Source organism: Aspergillus pseudodeflectus, assembly GCF_044049435.1.
Source record: "Aspergillus pseudodeflectus strain CBS 756.74 chromosome Unknown BJX68scaffold_1, whole genome shotgun sequence".
Classification (NCBI taxonomy): domain Eukaryota; kingdom Fungi; phylum Ascomycota; class Eurotiomycetes; order Eurotiales; family Aspergillaceae; genus Aspergillus; species Aspergillus pseudodeflectus.
The window spans coordinates 1,400,782-1,418,746 of NW_027263777.1; the positions used below are offsets into that span (position 1 = coordinate 1,400,782).

Here is a 17,965-nt window from a genome sequence, read left to right on the forward strand (position 1 = left end):
AACATATCAGTCCCTCTCAAGCTCAGCAACAGGAAGCACGGACAAAGCTAAGCATTGACGGTGGGACCGATTATCTCCGAGCCCTATAGACGTATCTGCATGGCCCATGCCAAGTATTGCCTTTTGCACCATACGTCTATACTTCTAGTGTTATCTGACATATCTCAATCGCAAAAAAGTCTACTTCAAGCCACATACACCAAACAGGTACTCAAAGAGCACAGCTATCACGAGACTCGTATGAACCGCGGCTTCAAGCCTCACGGAGTTAACCCTAGTTATCCCCGACCACCACCATCCTCCCTCTCACGACGCCAAAATCTCTCCCAACCTTCTCATTCCTCTCATTTGCAAACACGCTTCTCTTTTACACTCTAACTTTATAGCCACTCGTACAATTCAAAGAAAATATATTCCAAAATGTCCTGCCCCAACTGCTTCGCCGGCCACATTAACCCCTCTACCCCAACCGGTCACGTCACGACTCTCCACGGACTGGACGTCTACATCGCCGAGCCACCAGAGAACACCGAGCCCAAAGGAATCATCGTCATCATCCCTGATGCCTTTGGCTGGGAGTTTGTTAATAATCGCATCCTCGCGGATCATTATGCGCAGCGGGGAGGGTTTCGGGTTTTGTTGCCGGATTTTATGAAGGGTATGCTGCTTTGATCTTTAGAGTTGTGTTCGTTCTTATCCTGTGGAGGGAGATGGAGATGAAAATGGGGATGATATGGTTTGAGCTGAATATATAACTGACGATGTCGTCTAGGAACCGCCGCACCAGTCTATATGCTCGACGCCGTCCGCGGTGTTATGGCGACGGGGTCCCTCTGGGATTGGGTTGTTAAGCCGTATGCCAACCCCTTTCCCCATTGCTTTATTTCCACTATCTTAGTATATACCCAAAGAGCGGCACCAAGACTAACATGTAAACAGCTACCACATCCTCTCCACCCTATTCGGCTTCATCCCCTTCATAGCACGCAACTACCCCGGAAAATCCTACCCAGTCGTAGAGTCCTTCTTCAGCGCCCTGCGCCGCTCGACAGACCTGAGTACCCCCATCGGCGCCGCAGGCTTCTGTTGGGGTGGGAAGCACACTGTGCTCCTTGCACATGGCGCATCGACAGACGTCAATGGTGTGAGTACACGACTCATCGACGCGGGATTCACAGGCCACCCGAGCTTCCTGTCTGTCCCCGGCGATATCGAAAAGCTCGTTGTCCCCGTGAGCTTTGCTTTGGCGGAGTTGGATAGTGTGCTTAAGGGGGAGAGTATTGGGGTCGTGAAGCGGGTTGTTGAGGAGAAAGAGGAGGTCGGTGGGGAGGTGAGGGTTTATCCGAGGGCGGGCCATGGGTTCTGTGTTCGGGCTGATACGGCCGTGCCGGATAGTAGCCGCCAGGCGGAGGAGGCGGAGGAGCAGGCTATTGCGTTCTTTCAGAGAGTTTTTGGGAGGCGCACCTAATGTTACGGGCTGGCTGGTCTTGAGTAATGGTTTGGTTTGGTCCGGATATCAGGGTGGTATTCATGCGACGCTATGCTATGTTTGCCCTATACTGTATGCTGTATGTTGCGCTTGGTTGAATGACTATATCTTGTCCGGTGTGCTGTTCGCACTGCTACTGCGGGCCTCTGTATCATCACCCCCAATAAGCGCCCTCAACCTCCCCGTTCTCCTCCGAACCAACCCCCTAAAGCTCCCAGTTTCAACAACCCTCCCCTCATCAAGCACAACAACATTCTCCGCAATCTCCATCATCTCCCTCGCATGCGTGATAATCAGCACCGTCAACCCGCGCCGCGCCTGCAGAAGCCCCCTAACCGTCCTCCGGACCGTCTCCGCACTCCCCGGATCAAGCGCCGACGTCGCCTCGTCAAGGACGAGGACCTGCGGTTCCCGAACAAGCGCACGCGCAATGACGACCCGCTGCGCTTGTCCGCCAGAAAGACCGACTCCGCCGTCTCCGATTATGGTCTGGTAGCTCTGTGGTAGCGAGGAGATGAACTCGTCGATTCCGGCGGCGGTTGCCGCGGCGCGGACGTTGAGGAGGGTGCGGATTGGTGAGGTGGTGGGGAGGCCGTAGGCGATGTTTTCCTGTATTGTGCCCGGGAAGAGCGTGGGTGTCTGCGAGACGATGGCGATTTGGTCGCGCAGGGTGGGCGTATGGAGCGTGCGGATGGAGGTTCCTGCTAGGGAAATACTCGATGCGTTCTCAGACAATGTCCCCGTGAATGAAGGGGACGGAGGTGTTTCGTAGAGTGCGAGGAGGAGCGAGGCGATTGTTGACTTCCCTGAACCCGAGCGACCGACGAGCGCGGTGCAGGAGCCCGCGGGGATAGAGAGGGAGATATTTCGGAGGACGGGCGCTTCTGGGCGGGACGGGTAGTGGAAGGTTAGGCTTTTGATTTTGATGGGAGCTATGGATGTTGGTTTTTGGGTGCCGATGTGTTCGTGGGATGTGTGCGCTGGGAGGTCGACGAGGCGGAAGAGGCGGCGGGCCATTTCGCGAGAGGTGCTTATTTGGGGAACTACGTGTCTTAGTTAGGGCTAGAAGGACTGAAAGGAGGTGAGGGGTAGGAGGGCTTACTCCATGTCATGACCGTGCTTGCGTAGGCGATGCTGAAGAGCAGGACAGAGAAGACAGACATGATGTCTTCGACTGTAAAGTCGCCATAGCGCACTAGGGCTGCCCCGTAGTAGAAGATCAATGCTGCATATTGTTGGCTTTGGCTCGCTCCTGGGTAAGTAGGAATGGGCCACTCACCACTAACGAAAAGAATCATCGACTCAATAAGACCAAACAGCAGCCCCGTGTATATGGCCTTCTTCAATCCCAACGTCAAGCAAGTAGACGCAGCTCTCAGATGCTTCTGGTGAAAGTAGTGCTCCAACGTCAAGCCGCGCACCGTCCGTATCTCCGCAAAAGTCTCAACAAACACCTCTGACGTCTTCGACCTAGCTGCAGTGCATCGCCTATCCCATATTCCACTCGTCGTTTCAAACCCTCGCGTAATGACATAGATAACTGGGCCACAAGCCAACGCAACAAGAGTCAATTTCCAGCTCAGCGCTAGACTCCAGACAACTGCCATTAGTGTAACCGAGACAGAGACGAGGATATACCCGCTGAAACGAGTAAGCAGGTTCCGGACTTCTTCGCCGCTTTCATGCAGGCAAGTACTTAGCTCGCCGGCCGTATTCCGTTCGTCTTCAAACCACGATCGGGCCTGGTCGAGAACGCGCTGGAATGCTTGTTTCCGTAGCTGATCGATCCAGACTTGGCCGCAGACGTCAAGGAGGTAGTACATCAAGTAGTTGGTGAATGCGTCGCCAATTGCCACGCCAAGGACGGCGAGGGCCCATCGCATGCTGTCGTTGGTCTGGCTGTAGAATGTATGGAGCAGGCGGGAGAGGAGGTATGAAAAGATAGGCGTCGCGGTGGCGTGTGCCAGTGTGCATAGAACTCCAACGAACAGCAGCAGACGGTGTTTGGGCGATAGACTGGGGATGATTGACCGCATTGCTTTTCGGATCGGGTTTTGCAGGGTGGTGAGTGGACTAATTGTTCGTTCACGCTTTGAGCGCTTGGCTCGTTTGCGCATTTTCTTCAATCGGCGCTTGAGACCTCTGGAGGACGATGGTGCACTGAGCGGCACCTCTCGAGGTGTCGTAGGGGTGAGGGCTTCCAAGGGGATCTGGGTCTCGAGAGCGAATGGATCTTTTCGAAGAGACATGTTATCCGGCTTTTCCCCGCCACTATGCAACGGTGAGTTTCTGAAATATCTGTTGGCACGAGAAGGGTTAACATAGAAATCCTTCAGCGGTTGTTCGGCAAAAGTATCGTCAGAGCACATGGAAGCTGTATCCGTCGACTCGTCGCCGTAATAGACTTTGTCGGTGTCACCATTGTCATTCTCACTGAAGAATCCAGCAAGCTCCGGTTCGTGCTTGAGCTCTGCCTTATACCCAGCTTGAACCACCGAGCCATTCTCTAGAACGTAAGCGAAATCGTTGTCCCTGATCTGAGACATGTCATGAGTGATGATAATCGTGGTCTTGTCCTCACGCCATTTTCGAATAGCATTCATGACATGAACACGGTTCGACCCATCGAGGGCACTCGTCGGCTCATCTAGGATGAGAATTGGGGGGTCTCGCAATCGAGCTCTTGCGATTGCAACTCGCTGCCTTTGACCGCCGCTGAGGGCATTGCCTCCCTCGCCGACGAGGGTATCTATTCCGCTCGGCAGTTTCTCAACTGTGCTTGCTAGCATCGCCAGATCGATGGATTCCGCCGCGTCTTCCTTTTGAACCTGCTCGTGATCACGCCGTCCAAAGGCAATGTTTCTGAAAATCGACTCGTTGAAGAGTATACTACGTTGCTCGACGCATGTAATGTTATTGCGGATCCACGTCGTGCTCAGCGTCTGGATCGGATTGCCGTCTATAAAGATCTGTCCTGACGTAGGGCGGTAGAAGCGAGTGAGTAGTTGCGCGAGCGTGCTCTTCCCCGAGCCGCTTTTGCCGATAACGAATGTGGTAGTTCCAGCTGGAAAGGTGAAATCACAGGATTTCAGACTTGGCCGGTCAAGTTGAGATGGGTATGCAAATGACAACTAGCGAAGTAAGTCTCGTGCTCAGCTGAGGGTTGACGTGGTTGAACTTACCGATGCCACCTCGACATCGCCGTCACAGAGTCCTGGATACTGAGCCCCCTGCATCTCCACCTCAGGAAGGTTCTTATCACCGCCGCGTAGTATCCGTTGCAGCGCAGTCGCAGCAACCTTGCCTTTCTCGAGTATGACCAGGTGCGGCATCACAGACTCAAGAGACTGAGCGGCAGAAGAACAAGCCCAGAATGTCCGCAGAACGTCACCAGCGGACAGCTTCCCAGAGTGCACAAGAGAGCTTCCGTACCAAAACCCCTGCACAAACATGCCGAACATCATGAACCGAATGGCGGATATCTGAAGAGCGTTCAAGTGGGCCTGTTTAAGGAAGAACGATGCGCTCTTGTCCACTTCGGTGCTAAACTTGCCGAGCTCGATGTCCTGGCCATTGAGACATTTCACGGTGTCGATGGAGACTACTGCATTGTTGACGACTTTTGATGCATTTTTGAGTTCATTTTGCTGGGCTTCGATGCTTGCATTGATCTTTGGCGCGAGGATTGGAACTAGCATCGAGACGATGGGGATCCCTGCTAGGATGACGAGGGAGAGGTTCCAGGAGGTATAAAACGCAACGCTGAGGGAGACCAGTGTACGAAAGAAGTATTGTAGGGCCAACCCGAGGGACTGTGAGGTAGCCGTCTGCAGCTCCTGTATCTGGCTGTACGAAAGGTGAGTTGAATTGTACACCCATGGCTGGGAATGCACTCACATTTGAATACATCCCAAGAATGTCCGAGTTCCCTCCTCCTGCTCTTCGAAGAACCGCTGATTCTTCTTCAACAGCCCGTTGAACAGTTTATCTCGAGCATTGGCAGCTTGCAGTTCACCGAATGCCATGAAGAGGATTAAGTAGATTCCGTTCCAGAACCACCCGAGAGTCCCCAGCCCAAGAAGCAGGATGGCATACGACGAAACTTGCTGGATCAAGACCTGACCGGTGATTTCTCCTCCACCGAACAGCGTAAACTGATTGAATATTCCGCCAAGGATGATTGAGAAGAGCGGTACCGTAAAGCTGGCGACGAAGGTACAGAGTACGGCTGCTGCCAGAGTCGGGACATGCTTGCTCGTCGTGAAATTGAGTAAAGGGGTTCTGACGAGATTGTGTAGACGGTCTCCGATACCTGTAGCCATCATCGGCTAAGAGGTGTATGTGATTGCAATGTCATTTGTTGAGGATTGGTGAAATTGGTGATGAAGGAGAGATCGCTGAGTAGGTCGGATATAGGTGAGGCATAGTTGACAAAAATGTGACATGAGAGACGCAGTGACACCAGCTGAATCGCGTAATAGTTCCATTATTCTCGACCAAGAATCGAAGAGGACCATGACTCGGATTAGTTTTGCTTTGCGTTTCCCAAAACGGCCAGATTGATGCGTGTTTCATGCAAGGGCATCAAAGGGATTTACTTAGTATTGTTCTCTGCATTGAGGCTGACTGTGTTGCATTCACAACCACCACGAACAAAGGAACTCATATATACACTTTTATGCACAGAACAAAAATATCTTCCATTTCCAGGTATGGGTAACAGGGAACACTGGTCAACCTGTGTTCGCCGATAAGCGCCAAGGGAGCGCTCTCCAGGCCACGCGACAGACGGACCGCGCCTCCCGTTGGAATCTACAGTCACAGGAATTGTGTCATTGGCATGCGCTTGAATTGGGTTGTGTCTAGTCTCTAGGTTTCGGCGAGTCGGATTTGTCCGGAGATAGCAACGACCGCTTATGAGCTCGCTTTCTTCGCCTGGGCCTGCTCGTAAACCCAATCGTTGAGACCAGCTTGGTTTCTAATCCCAAAGGGGATGCTGTCAGTATACCGAATCCGGCCTGGACACAAGGAACGGGCTTACCTGGCGATTTCCACAGCGTAGAACTGCATGCGCATTGCTGTTGCCCCGCATTAGCCAGACCACACATCCCCTCGCTCTACACCAGATGAATCTCCAATTCGCCACTCACCGAATATCGTGTTATCCTGCTCATACTCGGTCTTGGGGTTCGCCCGGAGCATCGTGCCAAAGTTGTAATCGTCAATCTTCTTCTCGTACTGGTTGATCCAGTTGCGCCACTTCTCCTTGCCCTCCTTGCTCTTCATCTGGTCCTCGTCGATCGTCGCGGCCGGGTCGAAGTCGGGGAACTCGGCCTTGAAGTGTTCGTAGATCTCGTCGTCGATTTTCGTCAGCCGCAGCTGCGAGCCCGGTACCTTCTCGAGAATCGACCAGTACGTCATCAAGTGTTCGACGGCTGTAGGTGATGCGCGTGCGCGTGAGTAAACCGGATGTCGTCGGACTCGGAAGTTCAGCTAAATGTGGGGTACGTACCCTTCACGGCGAACTGCTTCTCCATCTATTGTGGCTGCAGTCAGCATCTCGGCGTCGCCGTGGGAGAAGGTCGTGTGTTCAATGCAGCGGGTGACCTACATCATCCAGGTTCTGGGCCTGCTCGGGATCGAAAGGCTTCGACATTTTGGCTGTTTTGGGGGGTGTTTGAGATATAGAAAGAAGGTAATATGAAAGGCTAAATGAACGAGTCAGATTTGAAGGATAGCGACAGATGATGGTTGTTTGAGATGACTGGTAGTGCCCCGCGATACTCTCATTTTTTTGCCGAGGATTTTTGCTGCCGCCCAAAACCCCGCCGCACGGATACGTCATTGGCACTGGTCTTTGCATTCTACGACGTTCCATGGAAGTATATCATTGGGATCTGAGATGCGATCTGTATTTATATACTGTGAGCTAAAGGTTTTGATTATTGGGTGGAAACATTTGTCTGATAGACCCTTGTGTTGATTATATGCCCTTTTTTGGAAATCTCCAAGCAAAATAGCTCCCAATAATATCTACTCACTATCGGAATCGGATAGTTCTTCAAATCTCCCCTCGCGCAGTGCCTGGGTGACCGGGTTTTCAACGCTGAGGATACCGTTCGCCTTGGCCCTATTCCAATGTTAGCGTTACTACGTGGGCACGGGTCAAACGTACCTCTCAAAGAGAACAAAGAGCCTTTCTGCCTCGCGTTCTTTTTCTTCCTTCGTCATCGGCGGCCCCGTGTCTGGTTTCTCTGCGTCCCATCTTTGACCTGTGATCGGGTTGACATCAGGGTCGAGGCCTTCTGAATTTGTTGAGAATGCCTCGCCTGCCGACTGAGGGATGTCTATGCCCCGCGATGCGAGTAGACCCGCGGCGAATCCGTAGCCAATGTTCCTCGTTAAGTTTTCGACATTACTGCCAGAAAGAACAAACATGAGCTCAGAAATTGCGACCTTGAGGTTCGCATATGGCATGGTTGACAGCTTGAGTAGTTTTGAAGAAAGCGTGTCGGATTGCCCGATTGGCTGGTTCCTGTCGTTGTCATCAGGCAAGAGAAGCCATTGCATGTATTTCCGAGGGCCATCCGGAGCTAGCTCATGAATGACAACTAGGCTGTGGAGGAGGGGAATGCTCTTCGTTTCCAGCTCCAAAGGATCATATGCCGATGTTGCCTGATCCAAGATGTTGATAAGCTTATCGACGTTGCAGTTTTGGTTGAAGGTGGGGAAAAGAGGACTGCCATCAAAGGGCTTGCCATTCTTGTTCTCAAGATCCAGGGTCGACAAGCAGTTCAGAAGCGTACCAAGGAGGCCATCGAGAGGCTTGAGGGGAATCTCAATACGACTGATAATCTTGAATATATAGGGAATTGACGTCGAGAACGTAGGCGCTAAATCTGGATAGATCTTGGCAACGTTGAAGACCAGCTTCAGCGTGTCAATAAGCGCCAATTCATCGATTTGTGGCAGAGGCTTCCTGCCAGACTTCGGAAATTGCTTAGAGTGTCGGAGGATTTGCTAACAGCAGCGGATTTGCGCGTTAGTGGGGGGAAAGCTCCGTCGCATAAAAGTTGCTCACATAGTTGACGTTATCTCCTAGAGAATGCTTGTTGATCAGGGCATCAAAGTCCATGTTCGTGTCGTAAGTGGAAAGGAAGAGTATCCGGCTGATAACCATTTCATCCTCAGACGAGTCGCACTGTGCCATGTTAGCATGCGGTAGAGTGGACGAATCACGCGCATACCTTGAGCATCTCAGCCAGCTTGCCACCTCGGCCAGTGTCCACGAACAGCTGGCGCATATTTGAATCTAGAAGAAGGGCGTTCGCGACACATCGCAGCGCAGCGCGCCGCACGTCTGTTGACTCTCCATCGACACCATATTTTGATAAGATGTCGATGCCCTAAAATCATCAGAGACATCCATCATAATCAACATTTGAAATATCCTCGTACCCGTCTTGAATATATAGGTCCCGCATTGTCTGGGTTAGTGCCATGCTGCCGCAGCTGAAGCAAGGTCTGCGTGCGCTCTTGAAAGGAGTCACTAGCTTAGCATAAGCTCTGATCTAGCGCCCAGTAGTCACTTACCTGCAGAATTCAAAGACTTGGTACTCAAATCATGTTCAAGCGTTTCCAGGAGCTTAGTGACTTGCCGCAATTTCTCTGTCAAATCGAGGTCGCGCCGTAGTTAGCGCACTGCTTCTGCAGACTGGTGGCATGGTTCGCGCTATACCTGGACCCTGGAGAACACGAAATTCCATCGTCTCATAAACGCTCGTATTTTCTGATGAGTCAGTCTTCACGTTGAATCTTTGTAGGATCAGGTGCCAGCATCGAATTGTATCTAAGAAATTGGCCGAGCACTCAGCTTGTCGATCGGGCGAAAAGCAGCTCTAGCGGCGGGAGACCTGGGGTTTGGCGCAGAAAAGAACAGGAAACAAACCGAGAAGAAAATCAAGATGTGCTAGATAGATGATATATTCAAAGGAAAGAAGGAATCCAATTAACTTATGTCCCGAATGTTTCATTGTTCAGGGACTTTTGCGCCATAGAGACGGCAGAACCCCACCGAAACTTGGAAACTCCAGCAGAGGAGTCAGCAGCTTTCTCCGCAAGTAGCCTGAACTCCAAGGCTGTCAGGCTGCCAATGTGGCCTGACTCTTTAATGCCTCAGGCATAGAACGCGCTGGGCGACCACTTTACGCGTCTTCAGCCACAGGCGCGTCTCGCTTTTCGCAGAGCCTGGCTTGGCGTCTCCCCAGCGTCTCTGCAGCCGATCCCATATGGGCCTCCGACAATTTTGAATGCTTCCTTCGGTCAAGTTAGGGACGGAGTGGTCTGAGTCGGTCTTTGGAGTTTGGCCGCATCGCAATGTTCTATTTCACCTTCTCCATTCCTTCTTCGCTTTTTCTTTCTTGAAATATGGTGGACGTTCTCAGTCCTTTGTCTGCTCGTCCGCCGACTCCACCGAGGACTGCATCACGCACGCTGTCTGAGAAAGGCCGGACAGAACAGTCGCCAGTGATTGTGCAGACGCCCATCGAATCTCCCTTTCCTCCGAACGGCTCTACCGGTGCCCCTTCAAGTCGTCAATCGAAGCGTGTCAATTTCTCACCATGGCCGAAATACATCAAGCCTCCGACGTTCACCAATGCGAAATCGAAAGTCCTTCTTCCTTCGAACGAATGTAAACCCGCTCGGTCTATACTCAAGGCAACAAACTCGCCCGGTCCCCTCTCTTTGTCAGAAGTCACATCGTATACTCCCGAAACATTCGCGATGCTGTTGGAATCTGTCACCCAGCAACTGGCTGGAGACAAGACAAGTTCGAGGAGTGATGCCTATATGCAGTTTTTCAATGCATTGAGGGCATACGAAAAAGTTCCAACCGAGGAGGAGATCGTGCGCAAGCTGGGGTTGATTACACAATTTATCCAACGCGATGTCAGCCGGGACCTTACGAAAGGAGGGCCATTGGAAACAAATGTCGTAATCCAGGCCCTAAAGCTCTCCGTGGTGTTTGTCTGGCATCCTCAAATATCTCCGCATCTTCCTGATGACTTCAAACTTTTCCTTGTCGATCACGCAGTCAGCTGCCTTGAAAATGGCAGACTTCCGAAATCCGTCTTGATCCATTACCTCTCCGTTCTATCTCAGCAAAAGTACCAACCGCGGATAATAACGAATGCTCGAATCTCTCGCCTACTTACAATGCTGAATAGCCTCACCGACAAAGTGAAAGGGAACGGGATAGTCTCTCAACGTCTTATGATTTATGAGCGCATATTCGAGCTGAACAAATCCGCGTTTGTTTCCCAGCCGGCCTTATGGATGAATCACATCCTGTCTGGATTGCTTCATCATGTCAAAGACATCAGACTGAAGGCGCTAGATGTTGGTTTCAATGCCTACATGAGTGCGGGAGCCAACTCGACCTTGTCAAAAACTCTTCGCGATATTTTCGACCAGCCTCTCGATCAACATAAGAGGAAATTGGCGTCAGAAATATGCGAGCGTATGACGCGCATGATGGCTAGCCCCGAGACAGGAGAACACGTTCCTCAAATATGGGGTGTCCTGACATTGCTCTTGCGAAACAAGCGATTCAACATTGACCAGTGGCCGCATTTCAAGGAATGGGTTCTTGTGCTCCAGAAATGCTTCAACTGCAGCGATCCTGAGATCAAGTCCAGAGCTATCACGAACTGGAATCGCTTCGTTCTAGTTGTCAATATCAGCGAGGCAACCTCCCGGTCCTTATTGCGGATGCTGAGCAAGCCGATACTCTCTCAATTTGAGAGGAAGAAGATAGACAAGCAAAACACACAGCCCAGCGGATTAGTGGTTTCCAGTTACCACAATCTTCTCTACTACGCCTTCCGTCCTGATGCGTCTTTCCACCAGCTAGACATCGTTTGGGAAGAATACATCGCATTACCGTCGGAAAAGACATTCTCGGTGGTGTCGAGTCTAAGCGATCGCGCTGCCCATGCCATTTCTCATATGTTATGGAGCTCGCAACCGCTTAAGGCTTGGTCGGAGAATCGAGTAAATGAGCTGAAAAGAATTGTTGCCGAAGAACTGCCTCCTTTGGATTGCAAGTGGGTTAGGTCCAGAATCGCCACTGTTCTTAAGGTCTTTGAGTCCTTGCTGAAATCGTCTGTCTGGGAAACCGAGCCGCGAACGTCCAACATCGCCGCTGCGTGGACAAATCTGATCCAGGCTCTCGCATTTGCCGCCAGCAAGGAGATAACGCCTTCTCCTGAGTCAATGCAGGCGGTGGCGCATGTACTGGCCTTTCTCCAGCGCATCTGGAAAGCAAGGCCATCGTCACTCAATGCTTTCGAGATAGAGTCGGAGGATACCTACTTCGACCGCTTCGCTTTTCTGTCGACTACCATGGTGAATGCGCTTGGTAATATCCCAGTTACTGAGAAATTACTTTTGAAGACAGCAGAAGCGGCATACCCAAATGTTAACACCACTACAAACCGCCATTCAACCGCCAGTAACCATCCTGACAGCCCTATTCTGCACCTGCTCCGCCTTATTAGCAATGTTTCGGGCCTTCCGACACCGAAAATTGCTTACTCTCGCCTGATCGGCGAGGTTGTTGGAGCCGTGTGCCACGGCAAAGTTTCGAGAGGACCCCAACTCGATATCCTCCGACAATGCGTGGATTTGGTCGAAACTGGCCATGGATTCGATTCCAGCGTCGCTGGGTTCGCGGACACCGTCTGGAAATCAACGGCCCAACTGTGTGCGGATTGTTTGTCTTCCTTCCCCACTGAGTCAGCTCGAGAACGGGATGGACCTTTGTTCCGCGATTACGACAATGTCATCAAGATCCTCACCGCAGGATTGAGCTTTGCCGACAGCTCCTCATTTTGGGATCAACTTTTGGGTACATTTATGAGCGTCCTGCGTACCGAAAAAGGAGACTCGGCTGTGTCAGCAATAGCACTTGCACCTCTGGCGGCTGCAATGAACTCGCTCACGGTCCACGAGACGTACTTCCCAGCATCCTCAATCATCAGGCATTGCCTAACAGTTCCTTTCCATTACTGGGACAGAAACATGATGAACCAGCAAAAACGAGAGTTCAGCGAGCCGCCATTCCCTACCGAAATAGTCGGACTTGTCCACGGGATCCTCAAGGAGTCTTACGATAACTTCACAAATTCTCAAGGTACGGGTCTTGCTGAATTTATGGAGTCGGTAGTATCATTCCTTGGATCAGGTAGTATTATTTTCCGCTGCATGCTCCTCGAGAAGCTCCAAGAACCCTTTGGCTACTACCTGAGGGATGTTGCTGGTCACTTGAAGGTTGAAGGAGGCTGTGAAAAGAGGATGTTGATTGCTGTAAGTGCACGCACGAAGAGAATGATATGTTTCATACTAACTTGTATTAGTGCCAGGAGCTATCGGCAGCTATCTTGAATATTCTGGGTGCTCTACCTCGCAATGATGCGACATTGCAACGATTCGAGCGCACCTTCTGCTCGGGGTTACGCGCGTCCGAGTATACCAGGGCTGAACAATTTCTCGCTTTTTGGAATTCTGCTTTTGAGTGTCAGCTGAACCCAGGCTGCCCTATCCACTTACACATTGCGGTACAGGACGTCAAAACCAGGGTTAGTTATGTGAGGCGAGGCGGCTTGCCAATGGGAAATATAGATGTAGGTGGCGCTTATAGGCCGTCGGGTGACTCGATAACTGACTACGATGAGCAGGGTATCCCGCATACCATTCCCAGCCAGAACACGACGGTCACTTCTAAGGATGTACCGGCAAAGTCTCGCATTGCATTCATTTTAGACGCTCCTCCAGGCAACCCTTTCTCCGAACCTACAGATTCATCGTCTGCAACGAAGGTCGCGGCTCCACAGGAGACAAAACCGACTGAGCAAACTCTCCCAGGGGTTGCCCCCACCAATAACACAAATGGCAATGAAAGTCCCGCTCTACCAGTGTCCGATAACGAACACGCTGCCCAGCATAGCCAAGTGTTTTCGATGATCGACAACCTTCGCTCATCATCTCCAATGGGAAATACACCGCGGGCGCTCGGGTTTATGACACCGCCTCACCTGCGCAACCTGCGAAACGAAGATTCCGGCACAGACACTCCTAAGACACCTACGATACCAGCGGTGTCGGCAGACAACGAAGACACATTCCTCGGCTCATCACCGACACCTGCTATTAGAGGTCGGACCTCATCGGTAGCATCCGCGGTACCTCCTTCGTTTTCTGCCGTCAATAATGACGCGATGGAGGTCGATCCTCCCTCATCCCCTCCCGAGCTTGACCGACAGACTCCAGATTCTCGACAACCGTCGCCCACGAAATCTTCTGCTGTCAAAGATAGCGGTGGGAAGGGCAAGAAGAGAAATCGGGCGAGGCGGTCCAGACGATCTCAACTGTCGCAGGTGGCTAACAAGGAAAATGCCGACACCAGCATTTCGCAAAATGAGCAAAGTGAACAAAGCGATGTCAATGTAGAGACAAAACCTGGGCGGGGATTGAGAACGCGTCTTCGCTCTTCTACAGAGAAGAGCTCCACAACGGATGAGGAGACCGCTCCTCAACAGGCTGAAGAAATGCCCAAGGCACTATCTATTGAACCCATCCATGAGCCTATCGATCAGCCTGTCTCAGCACCTGAGAACAAGGTCACCGACGGGCGCGACGAGCACCTGGAGAAACAACAACCCGAGCAACCCGATGCCGCCGCAGACTCCAGCGATGACACAGACACACAGGCTACCTCGCAACTAGAGTACGATCTCGTCTCCGCTGTGGACCTGGGCAGCGACGCATCCCACTCAGAAGTGCCAGACTCGGTGGATCCAGCCCCGGTTACCCGCAAACGAAAGCGAGACGAAGAAGCCGAGACATCCACGCAGTCTAGCAAAGAGAGACGTCGTTCCTCAAGACTCTCCTCTAGCGCTGCCCCAGCAGTCCAAGTTGAGGATGGCCAGCCTGCTCGGTCGAAGAAGCAAAAGGTCGTTACTGTCACTCAAGAAGCACAGTCTTCTTCAGCTGTCACAGCAAAAGACACGCACGAAGCCGAACCCGCTGCTAGGGGAGGCAAGTCGCCTAAGCCTGAAAGCAAGGCAAAGAAGGAGAAAGGAAACGGCAAGGCGCCAGAAACCCAGGAATCTTCGCAGAAACGACGATCAGGCCGTATCAGTGGTGTTCCCGCACCTGATATCCCAGAAGAAAGTCCCGTCTCGAAGAAATCTCCTCTTCCGAAGAAATCGCCTCGACCCAGTAGTGCGCGGAAGAGCAGAAAGCAGAAAGAAAGGGAGCGAAGGGCCGAACGGCGCAAATCTCAGCTTGCTGCGGCAGCGTCAGGGAAAGAAGATGCAACGACAAGAGGAACACCGGACGGCGAGCCAGAAGAGTCTCTTGAGCCTTCAGCTACTGACAAATCTCCGGCGGAGGCCCCTGGGACACAGAGTTCTCAACCAGACCTACAGTCCATCAAGGAGCCCGAGGTGCATGAAGAACCCGAAGACGTACACATGGCAGAAGCGCACGGGCCAAAGCCTACAACCACCCCTGCCGAGCCTGAGGCGAGCATCTCCGTGGACCAAGCACAACCTTCTTCAGCGGAAGAATCATCAGCCCTCCCAGAGCCCGAGCCAGCTCAGGAACCCCAACACGAGCATGAGCCCGAACCCGAACAACGGGAGCCGAGCCCTCGGCCCGCCCACGGTATCCCAATCACCGCTTCTCTCCGCACACTCCTCGACCAGGTCAAACTCGCCTCTCTGGACCGCGATACTGTCAGGGAAATGGACAACCTCCTCTTCGACTTGCGTGTCGAGATGCACGAGGCTATGAGGCGACACGGCGAGACTACAGCAAGCCATCAATAGCGCTTGAAAACAGACAGAAGATAAAGAAAGAGAACTAAGGATAAAGCAGGAAATGGAAGATTTTGCATAGCGAAGGCGTTTGGAATCGGATTTTGCACCTACACAACCATGCAACTCGGTTTCTTTGGTAAATTACACATGCTACGAAGAGGGCGAGGGAGGAGTAGATAGCGGGAGGATCGGGGCGAGCGACACTCACTCCTCATGCTACTATTCTCCCAATATCGGCATTTTTTTTTGTTTTGTTGCTGTTTGCTCGTCTTCTTATCTCATCTTACCTTCCAGATCTTACTGAAGAAGAGTGTTTGAGTCGAGTTCTTAGCTACCTGTCTTGTATCCCCTATATAGACCGTTCTTCGTCCATGCCGACGGAATTGTCGTCAGTTATCTTATATCCGAAATCCGCATTTCAGGTCCTTTATCAATGGTAGATCGATTCTTCCTGGGCGTAGCAGCGAACGGTCAGCCCTACTAATCGTTCATCCCGTTCGTAATCCCTGCCATGGGTGTGCTGGAATCGCATTTCCACCGCGAGTTCCTGCCTGGCACATAATAGCATCTGGGCTGGTTTGCGGTGTCTATCCTCACGTCTATGGTTTCGCGGTGTCGGGTGTGTTTGGTGGCTTGATTCCGTGTAGCGTATCCGACGATCCAGGGGCTTGGAAACCACGCTGCAAAAGACGTTCTGCTTTGATACTGTTTGACACTGGCACATGCTACCATTGTCAGGAAGACGGTTATTGTTTTGGAGATATACATGAAAAGTAAGCAGGCGTCTTGCAGAATAAAAGGACCGACCGACAGACACAAAGTGTGTCTTGTGGTGTAGGTTTAGTTAGGTGTGTGTCGGCGAGAAGAGGATGCCAAAAAAAAAGCCCTCACACAGGTAAGCTATGGACTTTCTCATTAATCACTCAAACTTTTTACGAGTGAGACACGCTACCACTACGCCATAAGTGCTCGTTTTGGGTTACCGTTTTAATACTATCATACATGGAACAGTCCTCGAAAACCACCTGAAACTGCAACCAGAAAAGGAAGGAGCCGTAGACCGAGAAAGGCCGGATTGATATCTTTTGGTCTTGGATGAATGGGCACTTTTTTGAAGAGGAATTATGTGCTTAGTAAGGGAATTTATCACCTTAATTTACTGCTTAGGCCTTTCATTGAGAACAGGGCGCCGCACGTTTAAACTAGTAGACCCTGGATTTGCACATCCTTAGGATAAGCCACTACGAGATAGTCGTCGGCCGCCCAATTCTATAGTGTATTGGGGTTATCTACTACGGAATATCCAAAGTCGCTTGACATCCGCCAGGTTAAAAGTGATGGTAATACTGAAGCTGATCCTGGTTGTACTTACAATGTGAGGTCAGAAGCCTGCTCCAGCGCAGAAATATATAGCTCCAACCCACAACTTTGAATTGGAATTTATTCAGTAATAACCACGGTGCGGTACACATGACTCAGCGGGAATAATACATAGACGGATTGCTCATACGTACTTGGGATATAAAGCGCTCCATCTATCCAAATTTCTAGCTCATCCTTCCGAGCACGTAAGCACTAAAATCCAACAACTCACCACAGCGCCAACTTGCGTGATAGTGTGACGGCGTGACCAGGATGCGGATGCGTATGCGTGATGGGATGGACGACGCGACGGCCAGGGTGCCTCGGCTTGCGCCGGTAACCTTGGAACCTCCCGGCTTCATCTCACCTGCATTTGCATCCGTAGGCGTAGGCGTAGGCGCAAAAACGCATGGACCTCCGGAGTATTGGCACTGATAAGACGAAATGAGGAGAGAACCCGAGCGGCGAGAGATGCGAAATGGGCCATGGGGAGATGAGAAGATGAGGTGAGGAGACGCGGAGAGAAGTGAGCCATGCGATCAACCGATCTCGACCTTCCTTTCTTGGCTTGGCCACACGAGGCTACGAACCGAGTTTCAACGTCCGGTCCTCGGGCCAAACGACGCAGAGCCCGGACTAGAAGAGTTACCGAGACCGTTGATGAATCTCGACGAACGAGCCGCGGGCGATTCAGCGGCGAGCGCGAACACCGCAATCTCCTCTACCAAAATCGCCGGTATTGGCAATCTCACTCCCAGCTCCCAAGCCCTGGCGCAGCGCCGAACGCAACATCAGAAACGCGCATGACTTGCGCTCGCGACCGCCAAGTATTCACCATCCTCAGCAGACTCGCCCATCCCCGAAGTCCTGGCCGTTCGACGGGTCGAGAACGGGCCCGCCAAGCGGGGGTTGAGAGACTAGCGTCGTGGCGTTTTCTCCAGGCGTCTCCAGGCGTCCCAGCCCCCATGTCTCAAGACCGGATCCGACCAGACGCGGCGGGCCAGCGCGCTCACGCTGCGGCCTGCAGAGTCGACCCCAGGCGCCGCCGAGAAATGGTGTGGTCGGTGGAGCGGAGGAGATAACCTCTTTCGGACTAGGCGGGCTTGGAAGGGGCCGGAGGGTGAGCTTACTTGAATGTGAATGGTAATGGGAATTCCAGGGTAATTTTATGGATGAGACGACTGGGGGTCGAGTCGCCACTAGGAACAAAAAAGCTAGTGGGAGGGGAGGG

At 52.0% G+C, this 17,965-nt stretch overlaps 5 protein-coding genes across 5 annotated transcripts; 2 read left to right on the forward strand and 3 right to left on the reverse strand.

Moving 5' to 3' along the window:
* Positions 1-319: 319 nt before the first annotated feature.
* BJX68DRAFT_223320 (dienelactone hydrolase family protein) lies at positions 320-1,610 on the forward strand. Its single transcript, XM_071038121.1, has 3 exons — positions 320-658; positions 773-854; positions 940-1,610. The coding sequence occupies exons 1-3, from the start codon at positions 421-423 to the stop codon at positions 1,466-1,468; spliced, it is 849 nt and encodes a 282-aa protein (XP_070905900.1). The 5' UTR covers positions 320-420; the 3' UTR covers positions 1,469-1,610.
* Positions 1,592-6,323, reverse strand: BJX68DRAFT_273911 (ABC transporter ATP-binding protein; the record flags this gene model as incomplete). Its single annotated transcript, XM_071047559.1, has 6 exons — positions 5,387-6,323; positions 4,672-5,335; positions 3,895-4,620; positions 2,769-3,579; positions 2,592-2,714; positions 1,592-2,532 (listed from the first exon to the last, which is right to left on the reverse strand). The coding sequence occupies exons 1-6, from the start codon at positions 5,812-5,814 to the stop codon at positions 1,592-1,594; spliced, it is 3,693 nt and encodes a 1,230-aa protein (XP_070905901.1). The 5' UTR covers positions 5,815-6,323.
* Positions 5,998-7,259, reverse strand: BJX68DRAFT_223326 (polysaccharide biosynthesis domain-containing protein). The gene is made up of 5 exons (XM_071038122.1): positions 7,101-7,259; positions 7,002-7,026; positions 6,640-6,924; positions 6,531-6,567; positions 5,998-6,467 (listed from the first exon to the last, which is right to left on the reverse strand). Exons 1-5 carry the CDS (start codon positions 7,143-7,145, stop codon positions 6,404-6,406), a joined length of 456 nt encoding a protein of 151 aa, XP_070905902.1. The 5' UTR covers positions 7,146-7,259; the 3' UTR covers positions 5,998-6,403.
* A 263-nt stretch (positions 7,260-7,522) lies between these two features.
* BJX68DRAFT_260617 (synembryn) lies at positions 7,523-9,255 on the reverse strand (the record flags this gene model as incomplete). Its single annotated transcript, XM_071043922.1, has 7 exons — positions 7,523-7,619; positions 7,665-8,509; positions 8,571-8,690; positions 8,737-8,895; positions 8,948-9,024; positions 9,083-9,157; positions 9,228-9,255. 7 exons carry the CDS (start codon positions 9,253-9,255, stop codon positions 7,523-7,525), a joined length of 1,401 nt encoding a protein of 466 aa, XP_070905903.1.
* Positions 9,256-9,791: 536 nt separating this feature from the next.
* Positions 9,792-15,381, forward strand: BJX68DRAFT_273919 (putative telomere length regulator protein (Rif1); the record flags this gene model as incomplete). The annotated part of the gene is made up of 3 exons (XM_071047560.1): positions 9,792-12,683; positions 12,717-12,856; positions 12,907-15,381. The coding sequence occupies exons 1-3, from the start codon at positions 9,917-9,919 to the stop codon at positions 15,379-15,381; spliced, it is 5,382 nt and encodes a 1,793-aa protein (XP_070905904.1). The 5' UTR covers positions 9,792-9,916.
* Positions 15,382-17,965: the final 2,584 nt, after the last annotated feature.